A 17,563-nucleotide genomic window follows, 5' to 3' on the forward strand; every position below is an offset into this window, starting at 1 on the left:
ACATCTACCACCTAAAATGACAGAAGGAGAAGATAATGAAAAGAACTGACTCAGTGGAATTTCTTGTTTATTTTTATTGAGTGACAACATTGTTTAATGGGTTTAATGTATCTTAGATTCTGAACTTTAAATAAGTGGGAGGGGAGGAGAGAAGGGGGGAGAGAAAACGACACTGTATATATTTGAAAAGGAAAATGTATGTATCTTGATCAATATGGTTTATAGTGTGAAAAATAAAAAAAATTTTAAAAAAAGAAAGGATATCTGTGTACTGAGAACATTTAATCTTCCTGCTTGTTTTGGTCACAGACTGTCAGAGGCCTCGCCTTGATGCAAAATAAACCATTGTATTCAAAGTGATAAGCTGAAAATTATGTTATTCGTTAGAAGCCTAGCATGCTAGCTTGCTTGCTTATCTTTCTTGCTGTGCTAGGAATAGTTGCTTGGGTAAGCAGTTTTTGGGTAATATAAGCCATGGACCTGCTGCTGAAGTGAGAGACTTTCCAAGAGGTGGCAACATCTCTCAGCAAGAAGAACTTCTGGAGTCCAGCCAACGTCCTGGTCAGGGGAGGTGGAGAAGCTGCTACCGGCACCCTGACAACCTACTACAAGTGTGCAGTCGTTGCCTCACTTCGGCAGTTGGGACCAGTCCAAGCGTTGATAAGTATATTTGGGAAGGGCTTGCATATTGTAGTGTGAAATCAGCTTTTGAATTTGTAATAAACATTTGTATAAACTGAACTGCTCAGTGTGTGTGTCTATTTTCTTTCGGTAGCTCAAACACTGTGACCAATCTAAAATGAACAAAATGGCAGGTATAAGTTTACCCAAGACAGGGGCAAGTTTCATCAGCGAGCCATTGAGGTGACTAATGGTGGTACCTCAGTTGTGCAAATCCTGGAACAACAAATTGGAACCAATATCCTGGCGGGGGGGTTTACTAATGGTGTTGTGGGTGGGAGAGGGGATTTAAACTCGGTTCACAGTGGGGCAGAGGTCAATGTACTGAGAAAGATGAAAAATTGCATCCATTGGGGCGAATGGCAATGTAACATGGTCATAGTCAAAAGTAACAAATAAAGGACTAAAGGTTTTATATTTGAATGCATACAGGATAAGAAATAAAGTGGATGACCTATTAGTACAGCTACACATAGGTAGTTACGATGTTGCGGGCATTACAGAGTTATGGCTAAAGGATGGATGTCATTGGGAGCTGAATGTCCATGGATAAACAGTATCGAAAGGACAGGCAGGTAAACAGAGTGCGTGGCATGGCTCTTTTGGTAAGGAACAGCATTAAATTATTAGGAAGTGGTGGCATGGGATCAGAAATGTAGAATCTTTGTGGGTTGGGTTAAGAAGTGCCAAGTGTAATAAAACCCTATTGGTAGTTACATACAAACCTTGAAACTGTAGCTGGGATATGGACAACAAAATACAACAACAAGTAGAAAATGTGTATCAGAAGGGCCCTTCTCTGGACAATCCATCCCATAGGATGATGATGGGTCCTTTCAGTCAGTGTGTGAGGTTTGATATGAGGTTATCCCACTTCACTGAAAGGAGCAGTGTGTGGATTTAGGTGAGATGGGGTTGCACAGATCCAGACACACCCTCTCGACATCCCCTCCCGGATACAGCAACATGGTGAGGCCCAAGCTGGCTGGGAGGAAGGTTCTGTTGAAGTGAATGGCAAGACGAAGCTTCGATGCACTATGGATGCCCTTTCCACATTTCACGGCATGTGTTTGCTAGATGGGCATTGACCCTACAAGAGGGTTAGTCCACCCTTTGATACGTCTTGCTTTTCATCCTGCAGGGTGTCTAGCCTGATGGGTGATCTGCTTTAGTCGCCGACCATCTGACAGGTAGCACTGAGTTACTGAGTTACATGGTATCAGTAGCGCTCAGACGAGTGACCTGACCTGCATGTCAGAAGGACAATGTTATGGCAGTCATGAGGGATTTTAACATGCAAATTTTAACATGCAAACATGGAAAATCAGGTTGGGAATGGATCGCGGGAGAGAATTTATAGAAAGCCTATGAGACGTGTGATGCACCCGACGTGATCAGAGAACTTAGAGCAGTGCTTCTCAACCTTTTCTCCACGAACATCCCACTTTAAGTATTCCCTATGCCATCGGTGCTCTGTGATTAGTAGGGATTGATTAAGGTGGTCTGTGGGTGGGAAGAAAAAGTTTGAAAACCACTGTTTTAAACGTACCTCATTGACTGGTTATGTGCATGGTTTCAGAACTCCAAAAGAAATGAGCCAATGACAATTTTTCCCAAGCAAAATACTTCAGTAACAATTGGGTCTAGAGAAGTGATTCTCAACCTTCCATTCCCACTCACATCCTACCTTAAGCAATCCCTTAAGGATTGTAAAGGATCACAACTAATGAGTTCAGTTTGAGATTTTTTACAAGGAGAAACTAAAGCCAGATGTGTTGGTATTTCACGCTGCTGAAGATCCAACTGCGCTGGGTAGGTCACATCTCCAGAATGGAGGACCATCGCCTTCCCAAGATCATGTTATATGGCGAGCTCTCTACTGGCCACCGTGACAGAGGTGCACCAAAGAAGAGGTACAAGGACTGCCTAAAGAAATCTCTTGGTGCCTGCCACATTGACCACCGCCAGTGGGCTGATATCGCCTTAAACCGTGCATCTTGGCGCCTCACAGTTCGGCGGGCAGCAACCTCCTTTGAAGAAGACCGCAGAGCCCACCTCACTGACAAAAGACAAAGGAGGAAAAACCCAACACCCAACCCCAACCAACCAATTTTCCCCTGCAACCGCTGCAACCGTGTCTGCCTGTCCCACATCGGACTTTTCAGCCACAAACGAGCCTGCAGCTGACGTGGCCATTACCCCTCCATAAATCTTCGTCTGCGAAGCCAAGCCAAAGAAAGAAGAAGAGAAAAAACAAGCCCAGAGGACCCCAAAACTCAACAGCAATAAATATTCACAAGGACAAACAGTTACTTAAACAAAAGTTGAATTTAATTATCTTTTAATTATATTTAAACATGAAAATAGAATCAAACTTTAACTTATCTCTATTAATTTACTTAACTAAACTGAACTGCCTTCTAATTCTAAGCGCATTGGTGTATAATGTGTGTATGAGTTCAGAAAAGTTATTTTGTTCACTGGTTGTAGGCAATTCTTATACTCTGCAAAGAATTTAGCATGTTTAAAGTTTACCAGGCTTTGGTGCTCAAAAGGTAAATGGTTACCACTCAGTAAGGTTCTTGTAGGTTTTCAGAGAGAGAGATGTGTTGTTCCAGGGCATGCACAACGGAGGTACTTCTCTCAGTCACTTCAGTGTCTTTCTGACGAAACTTGCCCCATCAGGGTTCTCCAGATAATAACCTCTTTCTTTCAGGTCAGTTAAGAATTCCTTTGTGTTTCACTTATTCCAAGTGAAACATTAGACAACCACTCCTCTCCTCTTGAGTGAACCACAAGGGTCTCTCTCTCTCACACACACACACACACACACACACACACACACACACACACACACACACACACACACACACACACACACACACACACACACACACACACACACACAATAGGAGCCAGCATTCTCCTTCATCTGTTTCTTTTAGGTAAACAAGAACCCATCAGTAAACTCTTCAAAGCTCCTGCAAAAATCTCTCCTCTGTTTTAAAGACAATAGTCCCTTTATTCCACAACATCAGTCCAATTAACACCTACTGTGAAGTGTCCATAGGCATTTTTCTAAGTTTCTGTTCTCACTGTGGACATGAAGTCTCTCGTATTTTCAAATTAGATCTGTGTGTAATGTGTTTGTCTTAAGCTACTCTAACCTTTCCCAATTTATCTCCCAAAAATATTTCTATGTATTCTGTCACAAGGGGAGTGAAGGAAATTAAAGTGGCATGAGAGAGGAAGTGGCAAAAGTAGATTGGAAAGGTGAGCGAGAAGGGAAGACGATGGAGTTTCTGTGAAAAATGGGGAAGGGGCAGGATAAACACAGACCAAAAAAGAGGAAATATTTGCATGGAAAAATGTCACAGCTGTGGCTGACTGGGGATGTCAAAGTCGGCATGAAAGCAAAGGAGAGGGCGTACAAGGAAGCAAAAATTACTAGGAAGGTTTTAAAAATTTGCGGAACATAACTAAAAAACTGATGAAGAATGAAAGTAGGATAGTAAATCATATCAAAAAGGATAGAAAAAGCTCCTGCAAGTAGAGAAAGAGTAAAGGAAAGGTTATTATTGATATTAGGACCACGAGAAAATGACGCCGGTGAAATAATAATTGGCAACAAGGAGTCGGCAGAGGAACTTAATTAGTATTTTAAATCAGTCTTCACTGTGGAAGACACCTGTAGTTACTAGATGTTGAAGGGATTCATGGAAGGGAAGTGAGTGCAGTGACTATTCCAAGGGAGAAGATGCTCAGAAAGCTGAATGGTGTGAGGGTAGAGAAGTCTCCTGGACCAGATGGATTGCCCTGTCTGGTCCTGAAAGAGGTAGCGGTCGAGATTGTAGAGGCACTGGTAATGATGTGTCAGGAATCAATAGATTCTGGTATGATCTCAGAGGACCGGAAGATTGCAAATGTCTCCCCACTATTTAAGATGGGAGGGAGGCATCAGAAAGGAAATTATGGGCCAGTTAGCCTGAAATCAGTGGTTGGGAAGATGTTAGAGTCGGTTGTCAAGGATGAGGTGATGGAGTACTTGGAGGTGCGAGACAGGATAGGTCAAAGCAAGGCAGTGTGGTTAGCGCAACACCTTTACAGCACCACCTGGCGGGTCAGGGGCTCGAATCCTGTGATGTCTGTAAGGAGTTTACACGTTCTCCCTGTGTCTGTGTGGGGTTTCCCTGGGCGTTCTGGTTTCCTCCCACCGGAGTCCCCGGGAAATCCCACGCAGACTAAGACAGTGTAGAACTCAAACCCCGGTCCCGATCGCTGCCGCTGTCACAGTGTTTCCCCGGTAACAAGTCCTGCCACCTCTTTATTCGGGCGCCAGCCTGTTTTTTCAGTTGGACCTGAAGAAGGGCCAAGGCCCAGAACATAGGTCACCCTTGACATCTGATAGATGCTGTGTAACCTGCTGAGTTTCTCAGCAATGTTGTGTTTCACACTGGGTCCCGGCGTCTACAGATGTTTATTCAGTTGCTCTACTGCGGAGTCTCTTCCAGGGACGACCACTCTGTAGAAGTTCTCCTCTTCTCTTTGAAGGGAGTTCTGCGAGAGCCTCTCTCACTACTACCTCTGTGTTAACGCTGAAGCCCCCGTACACCTGACGAAGGGCACCGTATGGGAACATTGGTAACCCATGTACTATATGATCATTTTTTTTCAAACTTTATGATTTTTTAAAAAAACTTAACAAAGAGTACATAATGTTAAAATCAGAAACTAAAACTACAACTAGCACCCACCCACCTCCCACTCTCATCAGACTCCGCAAGGGGAGCATACAAAGAACATCATAAAAAAACATACAACTATTTAAGATATTACTAAACCCATACATTTCAAATAAGGTGACCACATCTTAATAATGACCATACAAACTATATGTTATTTTTTCGATATAAATGCAAGATCTCAACTCATTATGCCAATGAGCTACATTTACCTCAACGTCATCCTTCCATGAAATTGCCACACATTTATGTGCTACAGCCAATGCCAGACGAAGAAAAGCTGTCTGAAACTTATCCACCCCAAATCATTAAATAAGACAATATGACCCAACAAAATTTTTTTTGGATCTGTAAGGGATACTGGAATGTGAGGAGTCAAGCAAGTGCTCATTAGAAATGAAGTATTATGGGTTAACTTAAGGTGAAGTGATACTGGAATGTGAGGAGTCAAGCAAGTGCTCATTAGAAATGAAGTATTATGGGTTAACTTAAGGTGAAGGGATACTGGAATGTGAGGAGTCAAGAAAGTGCTCATTAGAAATGAAGTATTATGGGTTAAATCAGGGTGAAGGGATGCTGGAATGGGAGGAAGGGTTATAAAAGTATAATAAAATAAGGATCTTCAAAACAGGATAGCAAGTCTTGGGGATTGATTAATGAGTAAAGAACAAAGACATGATATTTCCTGGCTAACAAGTTTGCAGGAAGGCACATAAACTGATAAGAAGTTAGAATCCACGTGGGCAGAATTACCTAATGCTAAACCAATCCAGGAGGCAGAAGAATGTTAGGAAGATGGTATCTCTGTACTGAAATGAAATGTATAAAAGTTGGGACAGCCTCAGTATCTGTGTATTCCCAGGGTAAGGGGAAGCACCCAACTTTGCATTGTTGTAATAGTATAATAAAAGTTCTTTGTTCTCAGTTTTTGTCTCGAGCAAATTCTGTGAAGGTACTTCTGTTTCTCACAGATCTAATAAGATGTTAATCATAAACAATTTTTGAAGAAGTTCCCTAGTTTTTGCCAATTAGTTGAACCTTATCACAATCCAAACCGAATGTAAAAATATTCCCACAAATTCTTCTTTGGCTTGGCTTCGCGGACGAAGATTTATGGAGGGGGTAAAAGTCCACGTCAGCTGCAGGCTCATTTGTGGCTGACAAGTCTGATGCGGGACAGGCAGACACGGTTGCAGCGGCTGCAGGGGAAAATTGGTTGGTTGGGGTTGGGTGTTGGGTTTTTCCTCCTTTGCCTTTTGTCAGTGAGGTGGGCTCTGCGGTCTTCTTCAAAGGAGGTTGCTGCCCGCCAAACTGTGAGGCGCCAAGATGCACAGTTTGAGGCGATATCAGCCCACTGGCGGTGGTCAATGTGGCAGGCACCAAGAGATTTCTTTAGGCAGTCCTTGTACCTTTTCTTTGGTGCACCTCTGTCATGGTGGCCAGTGGAGAGCTCGCCATATAACACGATCTTGGGAAGGCGATGGTCCTCCATTCTGGAGACGTGACCCACCCAGCGCAGCTGGATCTTCAGCAGCATGGACTCGATGCAGAGTCGTTGTCATACCCACACTCCTGTTCGGCTCCGAATCATGGGTCCTCTACCGGCATCACCTACGGCTCCTAGAACGCTTCCACCAGCGTTGTCTCCGCTCCATCCTCAACATCCATTGGAGCGCTTTCATCCCTAACGTCGTTCCCACAAATAATCCATATCTAAAACACACTTCTGAGTTACTAAATCCATATCTTTTCAATTTCTCAGGGGTCAGATACAACTGATGCAAAAAATTATAATTAACCATACTATATCTTACATTAGGCAATTTAGTAACCCCATCATGACACATACTTAGCAAAGGGATATGGGATAGAGTAGTATACCTGTAAACCTTTTATTTGTAAGTAGGGATCAGTGTGGGGACCGACACGGGGCTGTGGGCGGGGAAGAGGGATTAATTGGAGTAACGCCTTCTATTCTCCAATTTCCATTCACCCCCTCTCCCGGCTTCAATGGCGACCTCCCGACTCCCATGCTCCACCGAGCGGCTTATCGCTCTCTCCCCAACACTCGGCGCCCTTGTGTTGCGCATGTGCGGTTTCCCAGCAACGCACACCGGGCCTGGTCGATGGTGGCTCCGTGGACGGGCGAGCGCTACCGCTGAAGTGAAGGGTCCGCTATCGTCCCGGGACGGCAGGCGCCACCAACCCACTCCCCAGTTCTCCAGTCCCACCCGGAGGGCCGGGGCCTCGGCTCGGGCGTGGATTTGAGGAGCCGCCCCAGCTGCCGGAGCGTTAGCCGGGCGGGGAAAAGGGGGCCTTGAGGGTGTCCGGGGAAGGAGTCGCCCCCGTCCATCATGGACCCGTTTCATTGCTCCGATTGCGGCAAGGGCTTTAAACTATCCAGTGACCTGATGAGACACCAGTGGGTCCACACCGGGGAGAAGCCCTTCACCTGCTCCCACTGCAGCAAGGGCTTCACCCAGTCAGCGCACCTGCTGATCCACCAGCGGGTCCATACCGGGGAGAGGCCCTTCACCTGCTCCCACTGCGGAAAGGACTTCACCGACCCCTCCAACCTGCTGAGGCATCAGCGGGTGCACACCGGCGAGAGGCCCTTCACCTGCTCCTACTGCGGCAAGGGCTTCAAACTATCCAGTGATCTGATGAGGCACCAGTGGGTCCACACCGGAGAGAAGCCCTTCACCTGCTCTGACTGTGGCAAGGGCTTCTCCCTGTCTGCACACCTGCTGAAACACCAGCGGGTCCACACCGGGGAGAGGCCTTTCACCTGCTCCCACTGCAGCAAGTGCTTCACCAACCCCTCCAACCTGCTGAGCCACCAGCGGGTCCACACTGGGGAGAGGCCCTTCACCTGCTCCTACTGCGGCAAGGACTTCACCAACCCCTCCAACCTGCTGAGGCACCAGCGGGTCCACACAGGCGAGAGGCCCTTCACCTGCACCGACTGCGGAAAGTGTTTCACCCAGTCCACGCACTTGCTGAAGCACCAGCGGGTCCACACCGGCTAGAGGCCCTTCACAGCTCCTACTGCAGCAAAGGCTTCAACAATCCAGTGAGGTGATGAATACCAGCGGATCCACACAGGGGAGAAGCCCTTCACCTGCTCCCACTGCGACAAGGTCTTCATCGATTCCTCCAGTTTGCTGAGACAGCAGCGGATCCACACCGGGGAGAAGCCCTTCACCTGCTCCCACTGCGGAAAGGGCTTCACCCAGTCCACGCACCTGCTGATCTACCGGTGGATCCACACTGGGGAGAAGCCCTTCATCTGCTTCTGCTGCACCAAACGCTTCCATCAATCCAGTGACCTGCTGATGCACCAGCAGGTCCACACCAGGTAGAGGCCGTTCACCTGCTCTGACTGTGGGAAGGGCTTCACTCACTTCGCCAATCTCCTGAGACATCAGCGTTAAGTACTTTGTGTATGAAATCAGGAAACGTTACAGTTGCTGAAACCACAGACTGCAGCAGGAAATCGGCTTCTGCAGCTGATCTCACTGATTTTAATAGCCTCCTAACTGGGTGAGAATTCGATATTCTGGATCAGTTGTAATTATTTGTAATTTTCTGCATCTAAAGCCAAGAAGGCTTCTGTAATATTTTGATGAAGCCCTGTGCAGTATTTACAGTGAACTGTTGGAATATTCTTGTGTTTCTCTTTTCCTTGTCTGCTGAGTTGGCTTCACCGAAATCCATTTTTGCCCTTGGGCTCCACCTCTTTTTGCAGTTTGGTTTCATTGGGTTGAAAGTTCCCTCAGAATCCCAGACCGTTTCAGGCAAACTGAACTTTGAAAGGTTTAATGTCAATACGGAGCAAAAAAAAGCTTACATTTGCATGGCATCCAGGCAAGTCAAGTCAAGTCGTGAAGCAGCTGGTGCAATAATAACAAATAAATTAACTCTCTGTCTTTCCCCATCCCCCTTTCCTTCTCCTGTCAGAGAGTGACCCTCTTCCCCCATCACTTCTCAGCTTTTTTTCTCTTCTCCTCTCCCACCAGTTCACCTCAAACCTTGACTAAGGACTTGGGCCCGAACGTTGGTCATGCAGGTTGAGTACACACACATAAATATACACAGTTCACACACACGCACATAACTTATATATACACACACTCACACGCACGCATACATTTTTATTATATCTTTATTCTGTACTGTGAATTGTGTGTGTCTTTGTGTGTCACTGTGATCTAGAGAAAGGGTGTTTCATCTGGTTTGCATATGTACAGTCAGATGTTAATGAACTTGACCTTAACCCCTTGTTGTCACTGGAAATCTCAAGAGGCTTTCACTCCCCTTGTGTTTTACAAGGGGAATCCAAGAGTTTGGCACTTGCATCAGAGTGTTTTGGGAAGGAAAGATATCCAACGGGTTTACCCCCAGGCACTTCAGGATTGTGCATCAAACATCGAAAAAAAGTGAGGTGGCAGACCACTAGATGCAAATGTAGGAATTGGCCCATATGACCCATTAAGTCTGCTCCGCCATTTGGATTGCGAATGCTTTATTATTTCTCTCAGCCCCATTCTCCTGCCTTCTCCCTGTAACCTTAGAGAGAAGAGAATCGGTGTGGGAGAAGGATTGGCATGGGAAGTGTGCAGAAGACAGGAGAGGGCAACCAATCAATGTCAGGGCCCCTGTTGTGAACAGGACGGTGCCAATAGTGTCATTCCCGGGAAGGTCCCAGATGATGGCCACCCTCACACAGAGCACAGTGCACCAGTTGTGCATGCATGGCAGAGAGCATTGTGAGAGAAATGTGTCAGCGAGTGATCCTGACAGCAAGCAAAACCTGCATCGAGTCCAGAGAGGGATCAGAGCGGGCCTGTTGGGAAGCAAAATCAGAACTGGATCAGAGGTGGAATCAGGGAGGGGCCTGGTGGGAAGCCAAACCTGCACTGGAGCAGTGAGCAGACCTGGTGGAGTGCAAAACCTGCATCGGGTCCAGAGCAGGCCTGGTAGAAAGCATAACCTGCATCGGGTCATGGAGCAGGACTGGTGAAAATCAAAGCCTGCACCAGATCGAGGGAAGAACTGGGAGAGAGACTGGTAGAAAGCAAAACCTCTCTTGGATTGAGGGAGGAACTGTATGCAATATGCAGTCAGTGGGATTGTCCACTGAGCCAGGGACACAGGTTCTCCCTCCCAACTGAAGAAAGACGCAGTTGTATAACTCCCTCCAGCCTCTCATATATCTTTACAGCCAATAATGATATTTTGAGTGTGGTCACCACCAATTAGCTACACCCAATAAAAGTGAGGGAAGCTAAGCAGAGAGGCTGGTGAGTGAGTGGCCCAGTGTTGGAGTGCGACTTTGTCTTGAGAGGCTTTGGAGGTGCAAGAATTGAGGCAAGGTAAAGACAGGCTTTTCTAACTCTTCTCTCCCTAACAGATTGAGAGAATGGCAGCTATGCCCCTCTTGCAGATTGTGGACAATCGGGGAAGCCAGCAGATGTCCACATCTGCAAGGTACATCCAGTTGCAGCTCCAGACTGACCAGGTTAAGGAATTGGAGCTGGATTAAGTCTGGATCATTCGTGACAGTCAGGAGTTAAAGGGGCAGGAGGCTGGGTGACAGTCAGGAGAGAAAAGGCAACAGGCAGGAAGTGCAGGGCACCCCTGTGGCCATTAGTTACAAGTAAATCCCTTTGGATTCTGCTGGGGTTGGTAGGTGGTGGGGGGGGAGGGGGGGAATAACCTACCCGAGCAGCAGCCAGATTATTAGCACCATGGTCAGCTCTGAGCCTCAGGTGTCGGGTAGAGCGATAGTGATTGGACTTGATAATCAGGGGAACAGAAAGGAGATTTTGTGGCTGCCAAACAGACTCCAGGATTGCGTGTTCAAGGTGGCCATCGCTGGATTACACGTGGTGTCATGAGCTGGGGAAGGGCAGTGCAGGAAGACGGCGCAGACAGATGATTGGGTGAATAAATGGGGCAGGGTTTCACGTTCTTAGATCATTGGAACCTGTTCTGGGGATGGGTTGTACCTGAACTGGAGGGCAAATAATATCCTGGCAGGGAGATTTGGTTATGCTGTTGTAGGTGGGGGAGGGGGTTTAAACTCTGTTCACAGAGGGGTGGGAGTCAATGTGCAAAGGAAGAGGAAAAATTGCAGCCAGTGGGGTGAATGGCAATGTAACAGGGACACAGTTAAAAGTAACAAAGGGCTAAAGGTTTTATATTTAAATACATACAAGATAAAGAAATAAAGTGGATGACCTGTTAGTACAGCTACACTTAGAAAGGTAAGATGTTGTGGGCATTACAGAGCTGTGGCTAAAGGATGGATGTCATTGGGAGCTGAATGTCCAGGGATACACAATGTATCAAAAGGACAGGCAGGTAAACAGGGGGCGGCGTGGCTCTGTTGGTAAGGAACAGCATTAAATCATTAGGAAGAGATGGCATGGGAACAGAAGGTGTAGGATCTTTGTGGGTTGGGTTAAGAAATGACAAGTGTAAAAAGATCCTGTTGGCAGTTACATCCGGTCCTTGAAACTATAGCTGGGATATGGACAACAAACTACAACAACAAAAAGAAAAGGCATGACAGAAGGGTCCTTCTGAACAATACGTCCCATAGGATGATGATGGGTCCTTTCAGTCAGTGTATGGGGTTTGATATGAGGATACCCCACTTCTCTGAAAAGAGCAGTGTGCGTGAATGGATTTAGGTGAGATGGGGTTCCACAGGTCCAAACCCACCCTCTCGACATCCCCTCCCTGTTATATAGAGAATTTAGGTTAAAATGACTCAAGTTAAAATGTGATGATTAATCATAAAAAGGGAAGCCAGAACGGACAGGGAGCGTACTAGCAGCCAAGGACAAAAGCTGAATATGTTTTTTTAAAAACCTATCTTTTCATGGTCATAGTGAGAGACATGCAGGAGACAAAGGATTGATAAGAAGGGTGAGAAACAGAATTTAGTGTATGTAGAGTTCACAGCGTACGTAACGAACGTGATAATTAAAAATGCAGTTATACTTAGAATGCTTTTGCAATACTAACCAATTAAAACAGTATTAATAAGAAGGGGAAGGGCAAACAATAAGGGTATAAAAATCAATGCACTGTATGTATCGGGGCTTAACTGGTGAGAAACCAGTTGAGTCCAACTCTGCAGACTTGTAAATAAAGCTTGTCGTGTCATCAGTTTTAAAGAGACTCGTGTGAGAAGTTTTATTTCTGACAAATGGGGGCTCGTCCGGGATCTACACTCCGGCCGTGAGGGGAGGCGAGAAGAGGGACATCGGAGGCGGTGCACCCCGCTGAGTTCAGCGGCTCCTAGTCCCTTGCTCGTCGCTTCGGGCGGCTTGAGCGAGTGGTATCCGGACAGGGTGACACGACAAGACGGAGAGGAGAAGGGTGACGGTTCAATCCCCGGGAAGACACCGGTAAGTGACGACTTACGATTGTGGTGTGGGGATTGGGTAACAGGTGTAACGGGATACACCTGTTTGGATAAAAAAACCTAACATAATAGATCAGGTATAGAGCTTTTGTCGTGGCATGAGGACCCTGTCGTGGGACTCTAGGATAGACCCCAGGGAAACCTCGGCGGTAACCGAAGGAGGGACAGCACCTCCGACGAAGTGCCGAGAAGAGAGGGGTCAACCCCAGGGAAACCTCAGCGGTAACCGAAGGAGGGACAGTACCTCCGACGAGGCGTCTGAGAAGAAGGGAGTAGGGTCCAGAACGAGAGGGTCCTCAGCAACGATAAACAGATCTAGGTGGGAAAATGGGAGGATCAAAATCTAAGGGCTCGTCTGAAAATTCAGGACAATTCCTGGGAGTACCCCTTGACAGCCCTTTGGGGAGAATGTTTGAAAATTGGGATAGTAATAGATATCGGGACAAAAACAAGAAAAAGATGGTCCAATATTGTCTCCTTTGGTCAAAACAACCTATTAAAGGTTCCTCGGTCTGGTGGCCGAAATTTGGATCTGATGAGGATTGGGTTAGACAAGCATTAAACATATATGTAAATTCGAGACCAAAGGTGAATCAAGAAGAGTCAGCATATGCATTTTGTTGGGTTCCCTGGCCAGGATCCTTAACAGAATGTTTTAAATTGAGAGTGGCAGGAGAAAAGAAATGGGAACCTCTGGACAACCTTCCCCCTCCTTATATTCCCCCGGTGCCTACTGCGCCCGAGGAAAGCTTATTACCGGAGGGGAAAGGTGATGAATCTGATTGCCCCGAAGGGGGCCGGGATAAAAAGGATGAATTAAGGGAGTCGGACCCTAAACTTCCACCGGTAAACCGACCCTGGACAAGATCCCAGACTGGTCCAGGACCATCAAAATTTTCAATAAGCCTAAATCCCCTGAGGGAAGTTCCTATGGGAGGACCGGGAGGGGGAACGGGATATGTGAATGTTCCCCTAACTAGTACAGAGGTGCGGGGATTTAAGAAAGAAATGAAAAAGTTATTAGAAGATCCTATAGGACTGGCTGAACAGCTTGACCAATTCTTGGGACCAAACACATATACGTGGGAATAGATGCAGGCAATAATGGGAACATTATTTTCACCCCAGGAGAGGCAGATGATTCGACGGGCTGCCCTCCTCATGTGGGAATATGAACAACCTGGGGACCCTAGACCCCATGAACAAAAATATCCCCTAAATGAACCCAGGTGGGACAAACGAACACCCGAGGGATTGGCAAGTATGAGACAATATAGAGAGTGGACAATTAAAGGGATACGGGAGGCTGTGCCAAAGGGTCACAATTTTACCAAGGCATTTGGGAACCACCAGGGGAAAGACGAGTCCCCTACTGATTTTTTGGAGAGGGTGAGAAAGAATGTCCAACAGTATGCTGGTGTGGACCCTAGTACACCAATGGGTGAACAGCTTATTCGAATTGAATTTGTTTCCAAATCATGGCAAGACATTAGAAAGAAACTAGAAAAGGAGGAGGACTGGAGCGAAAAACCCCTAAGTGACCTGTTAAAAAAGGCGCAAAAAGTATATGTGCAGAGAGAAGAAGAAGATCAAAAGAGGGCGACAAAGGTTATGGTACAGACTATCCGACAGATAAATGCTGAATCCAGAGGGGAAAGAAAACAAAACCTTCCTCTAAACAATCCAAGATATCCAAGAGAGGGAAGACCCCGGAGGTTCGTTAAGTGCTATTACTGCAATGAGGAAGGACACTTTAAGAGGGAATGCCCCCGATACAAGAGGGAACTGCGTGCCCTCGAACTTATGGAAGAAGATTAGGGGTGTCAGGGGTTCCAAATGTTAGGGACCAAATATAAGAGGGAACCCCTGGTAAAACTAAAAATTGGTCCCAAGGGAGAAGAGGTGGTGTTTATGGTGGACACAGGAGCGGAACGAAGTAGTGTAATAACTGTGCCAATCGGAACTGAGCCTATAAAAAGTAATTTGACAATTTCTGGGATAGAAGGAGCTCCCAGAATGGTATCAATAATTCCCCAAGTAACAGTGAAACTGGAAGAAAGAGAAGGGGTACAAGACCTCTTGTTATTACCTTCGGCTGGATTTAACCTCCTAGGAAGGGACTTACAGGCTCTCCTAGGTTTGGGTGCTCTCCCTGTGGACGGAGAAGTGCGAGTCCACCTTTGCGCTTTAAAGGAAGAGGATGAACGGCAGATTGACAAGAGAGTCTGGTATAAGGAGGGAAATCGAGGAGGTCTGGACATCCCACCTTTACATGTCACATTAATACCAGGTCATCAGCCGGTAAGGAAACGTCAGTATCCTATTTCTTTGGAAGGGAGAAAAGGGCTACAGCCGGTAATTGAGACTTTAATACGAGACGGACTATTAGAAGAATGCATGTCACCTTATAACACCCCTATACTCCCAGTAAAAAAGTCAGATGGATCCTATCGCCTAGTTCAGGATCTAAGAAGTTTGAATGCTATTGTTCAGACCCGCCACCCAGTGGTGCCTAATCCCTATACTATTATGAGTCGGATTCCCCCAGACCATGAGTGGTTTAGTGTTATCGACTTGAAGGATGCCTTCTGGACTTGTCCGTTAGAAGAGGAAAGTAGAGATATGTTTGCGTTTGAATGGGAAAATCCATGGACAGGTAGACGGAGACAGTTTCGGTGGACTGTATTGCCCCAAGGGTTCACTGAATCTCCAAACCTGTTTGGACAAATGCTAGAACAAATCCTGATGGACTATCCACAATCTGATGATTCCCAACTAATGCAGTATGTGGATGATTTACTATTATCAGGACCCAAGGAACAAGAAATGAGGAGAGAGACCATTAGACTCTTGAATTATCTGGGGAAAAAGGGTCTACGAGTGTCCAGAAACAAGTTACAGTTTGTTGAGAAAACTGTGATATATCTGGGACACCAGATAAGTAAAGGACAGAAACGGATTACCCCTGAACGGATTGCGGGAATCACTAGAATGCCGTTACCCCGTAATAAGAAGGAAATAAGACAATTCCTGGGACTCTTAGGTTACTGTAGGTTATGGATAGAGGACTACTCAGCTTTGGTGAAGTTTATGTATGAAAAACTGACAAATGAAAATGAATATCCATTGAAATGGACCCAGGAGGAGGAGGGATGGTTCGAGGACTAGAAGCATCGCCTGACACGAGCCCCAGTACTCACTCTGCCCTCTTTAAAACAGCCCTTCCAGCTATTTGTCACTCATAACCAAGGAACAGCTGTGGGAGTTTTAACACAGGAAAAAGGCGGTCAGCGACACCCAGTGGCTTTCCTTTCCAAAATGATGGACCCAGTGTCTCGCGGATGGCCGACGTGTATCCAGGGAGTAGCGGCTGCTGCTCTGTTGGTAGAGGAAGCACGTAAACTTACTTTTGGAGGAAAGATGACTGTGTACACCTCCCATTCTGTGAGTGTTTTATTAACACAAACTGCCCATCGATGGCTGACTGATTCTTGCATATTAAAGTATGAAACCATTTTAATGGTCGGAGAAGATCTACAGTTTGCAAAGATTAATAGCTGCAACCCAGCTCAGTTTTTATACGGCAGTGAAACAGAGAGAGAGGTGGAGCACGACTGTGTCGAGTTGACAGATCTTCAGACCAAGACCCGAGAAGACCTTTGCGATACTCCGCTGGGAGAAGGATATGAATTCTACATTGATGGCTCCGCCAGATGTGTTGACGGAATGAGAAGAAATGGGTATGCTATAATAGAAGGAAATACTTGGAAAGTAGTAGAATCCACGAGACTACCCGGAAGCTGGTCAGCACAATCCTGTGAACTATATGCCTTGCAGAGAGCCCTCAAAATACTGGCAAAGAAAATTGGAACGATTTACACAGATTCCAAATACGCATACGGAGTAGTGCATACCTTTGGTAAGATCTGGAAGGAGCGTGGTCTAATTACATCAAGAGGAAAGGAATTGGCACACGAACAGATGATTACTCTGACTCTAGAAGCCTTAACATTACCCCAAGAAATAGCAGTGGTCTACATACCAAGCCATCAAAGGGGAGATAACCCGACAGCAATTGGAAACAGACTGGCTGATGAAGAAGCCAAAAGAGCAGCCATGCAACAAGAAGTCCGTTAGCTGACTTTAATCCCAATAAGGCAAGGCATAAAGACAGCTCCCATTTTCACTGCTAAAGAAGAAAAGAACATGGATCAGCTGGGCGCAAGCCAGTTACCTGATGGAACATGGAAAACACCAGATGGAAGAATTGTTCTAAATAAAGAAATAACTCGCAATATTTTAAAACACCTGCATCAACAGAGCCACTGGGGCACCCAAGCCTTATGTGACACAGTGCTTCGAGAATATGTGTGTAAGGGAATCTACACCTTGGCCCAACAAGAGGTGCAAAATTGTTACCTATGCACAAAAATTAATAAGAAGATAATGAGGACAGGGACCATGGGAGGTCAACCATTAGCCATACGCCCTTTTCAACGTATCCAGATCGACTTCACAGAGTTACCTCAAGTTCAAAGATGGAAATATCTGTTGGTGATAATAGATCACTTTACCCGATGGGTAGAAGCCTTCCCAACAATAAATACTACAGCCTCTACAGTAGCTCGCCTCCTCCTAGAGCAGATAATCCCCAGATATGGTATAATGGATTCTATAGACTCAGACAGGGGTCCACATTTTT

General features: G+C 46.1%; 1 protein-coding gene across 1 annotated transcript in view; it reads left to right on the forward strand.

Moving 5' to 3' along the window:
- LOC138764599 (zinc finger protein 850-like) overlaps positions 1-11,114 on the forward strand; it is a 139,233-nt gene extending 128,119 nt beyond the window's left edge. Inside the window, 1 exon segment of the mRNA XM_069940720.1 lies at positions 7,792-11,114. Coding sequence (XP_069796821.1) covers positions 7,792-8,452 — 661 coding nt within the window. The 3' untranslated portion in view covers positions 8,453-11,114.
- Positions 11,115-17,563: the final 6,449 nt, after the last annotated feature.

Source organism: Narcine bancroftii, chromosome 5 (genome assembly GCF_036971445.1).
Source record: "Narcine bancroftii isolate sNarBan1 chromosome 5, sNarBan1.hap1, whole genome shotgun sequence".
NCBI lineage: Eukaryota > Metazoa > Chordata > Chondrichthyes > Torpediniformes > Narcinidae > Narcine > Narcine bancroftii.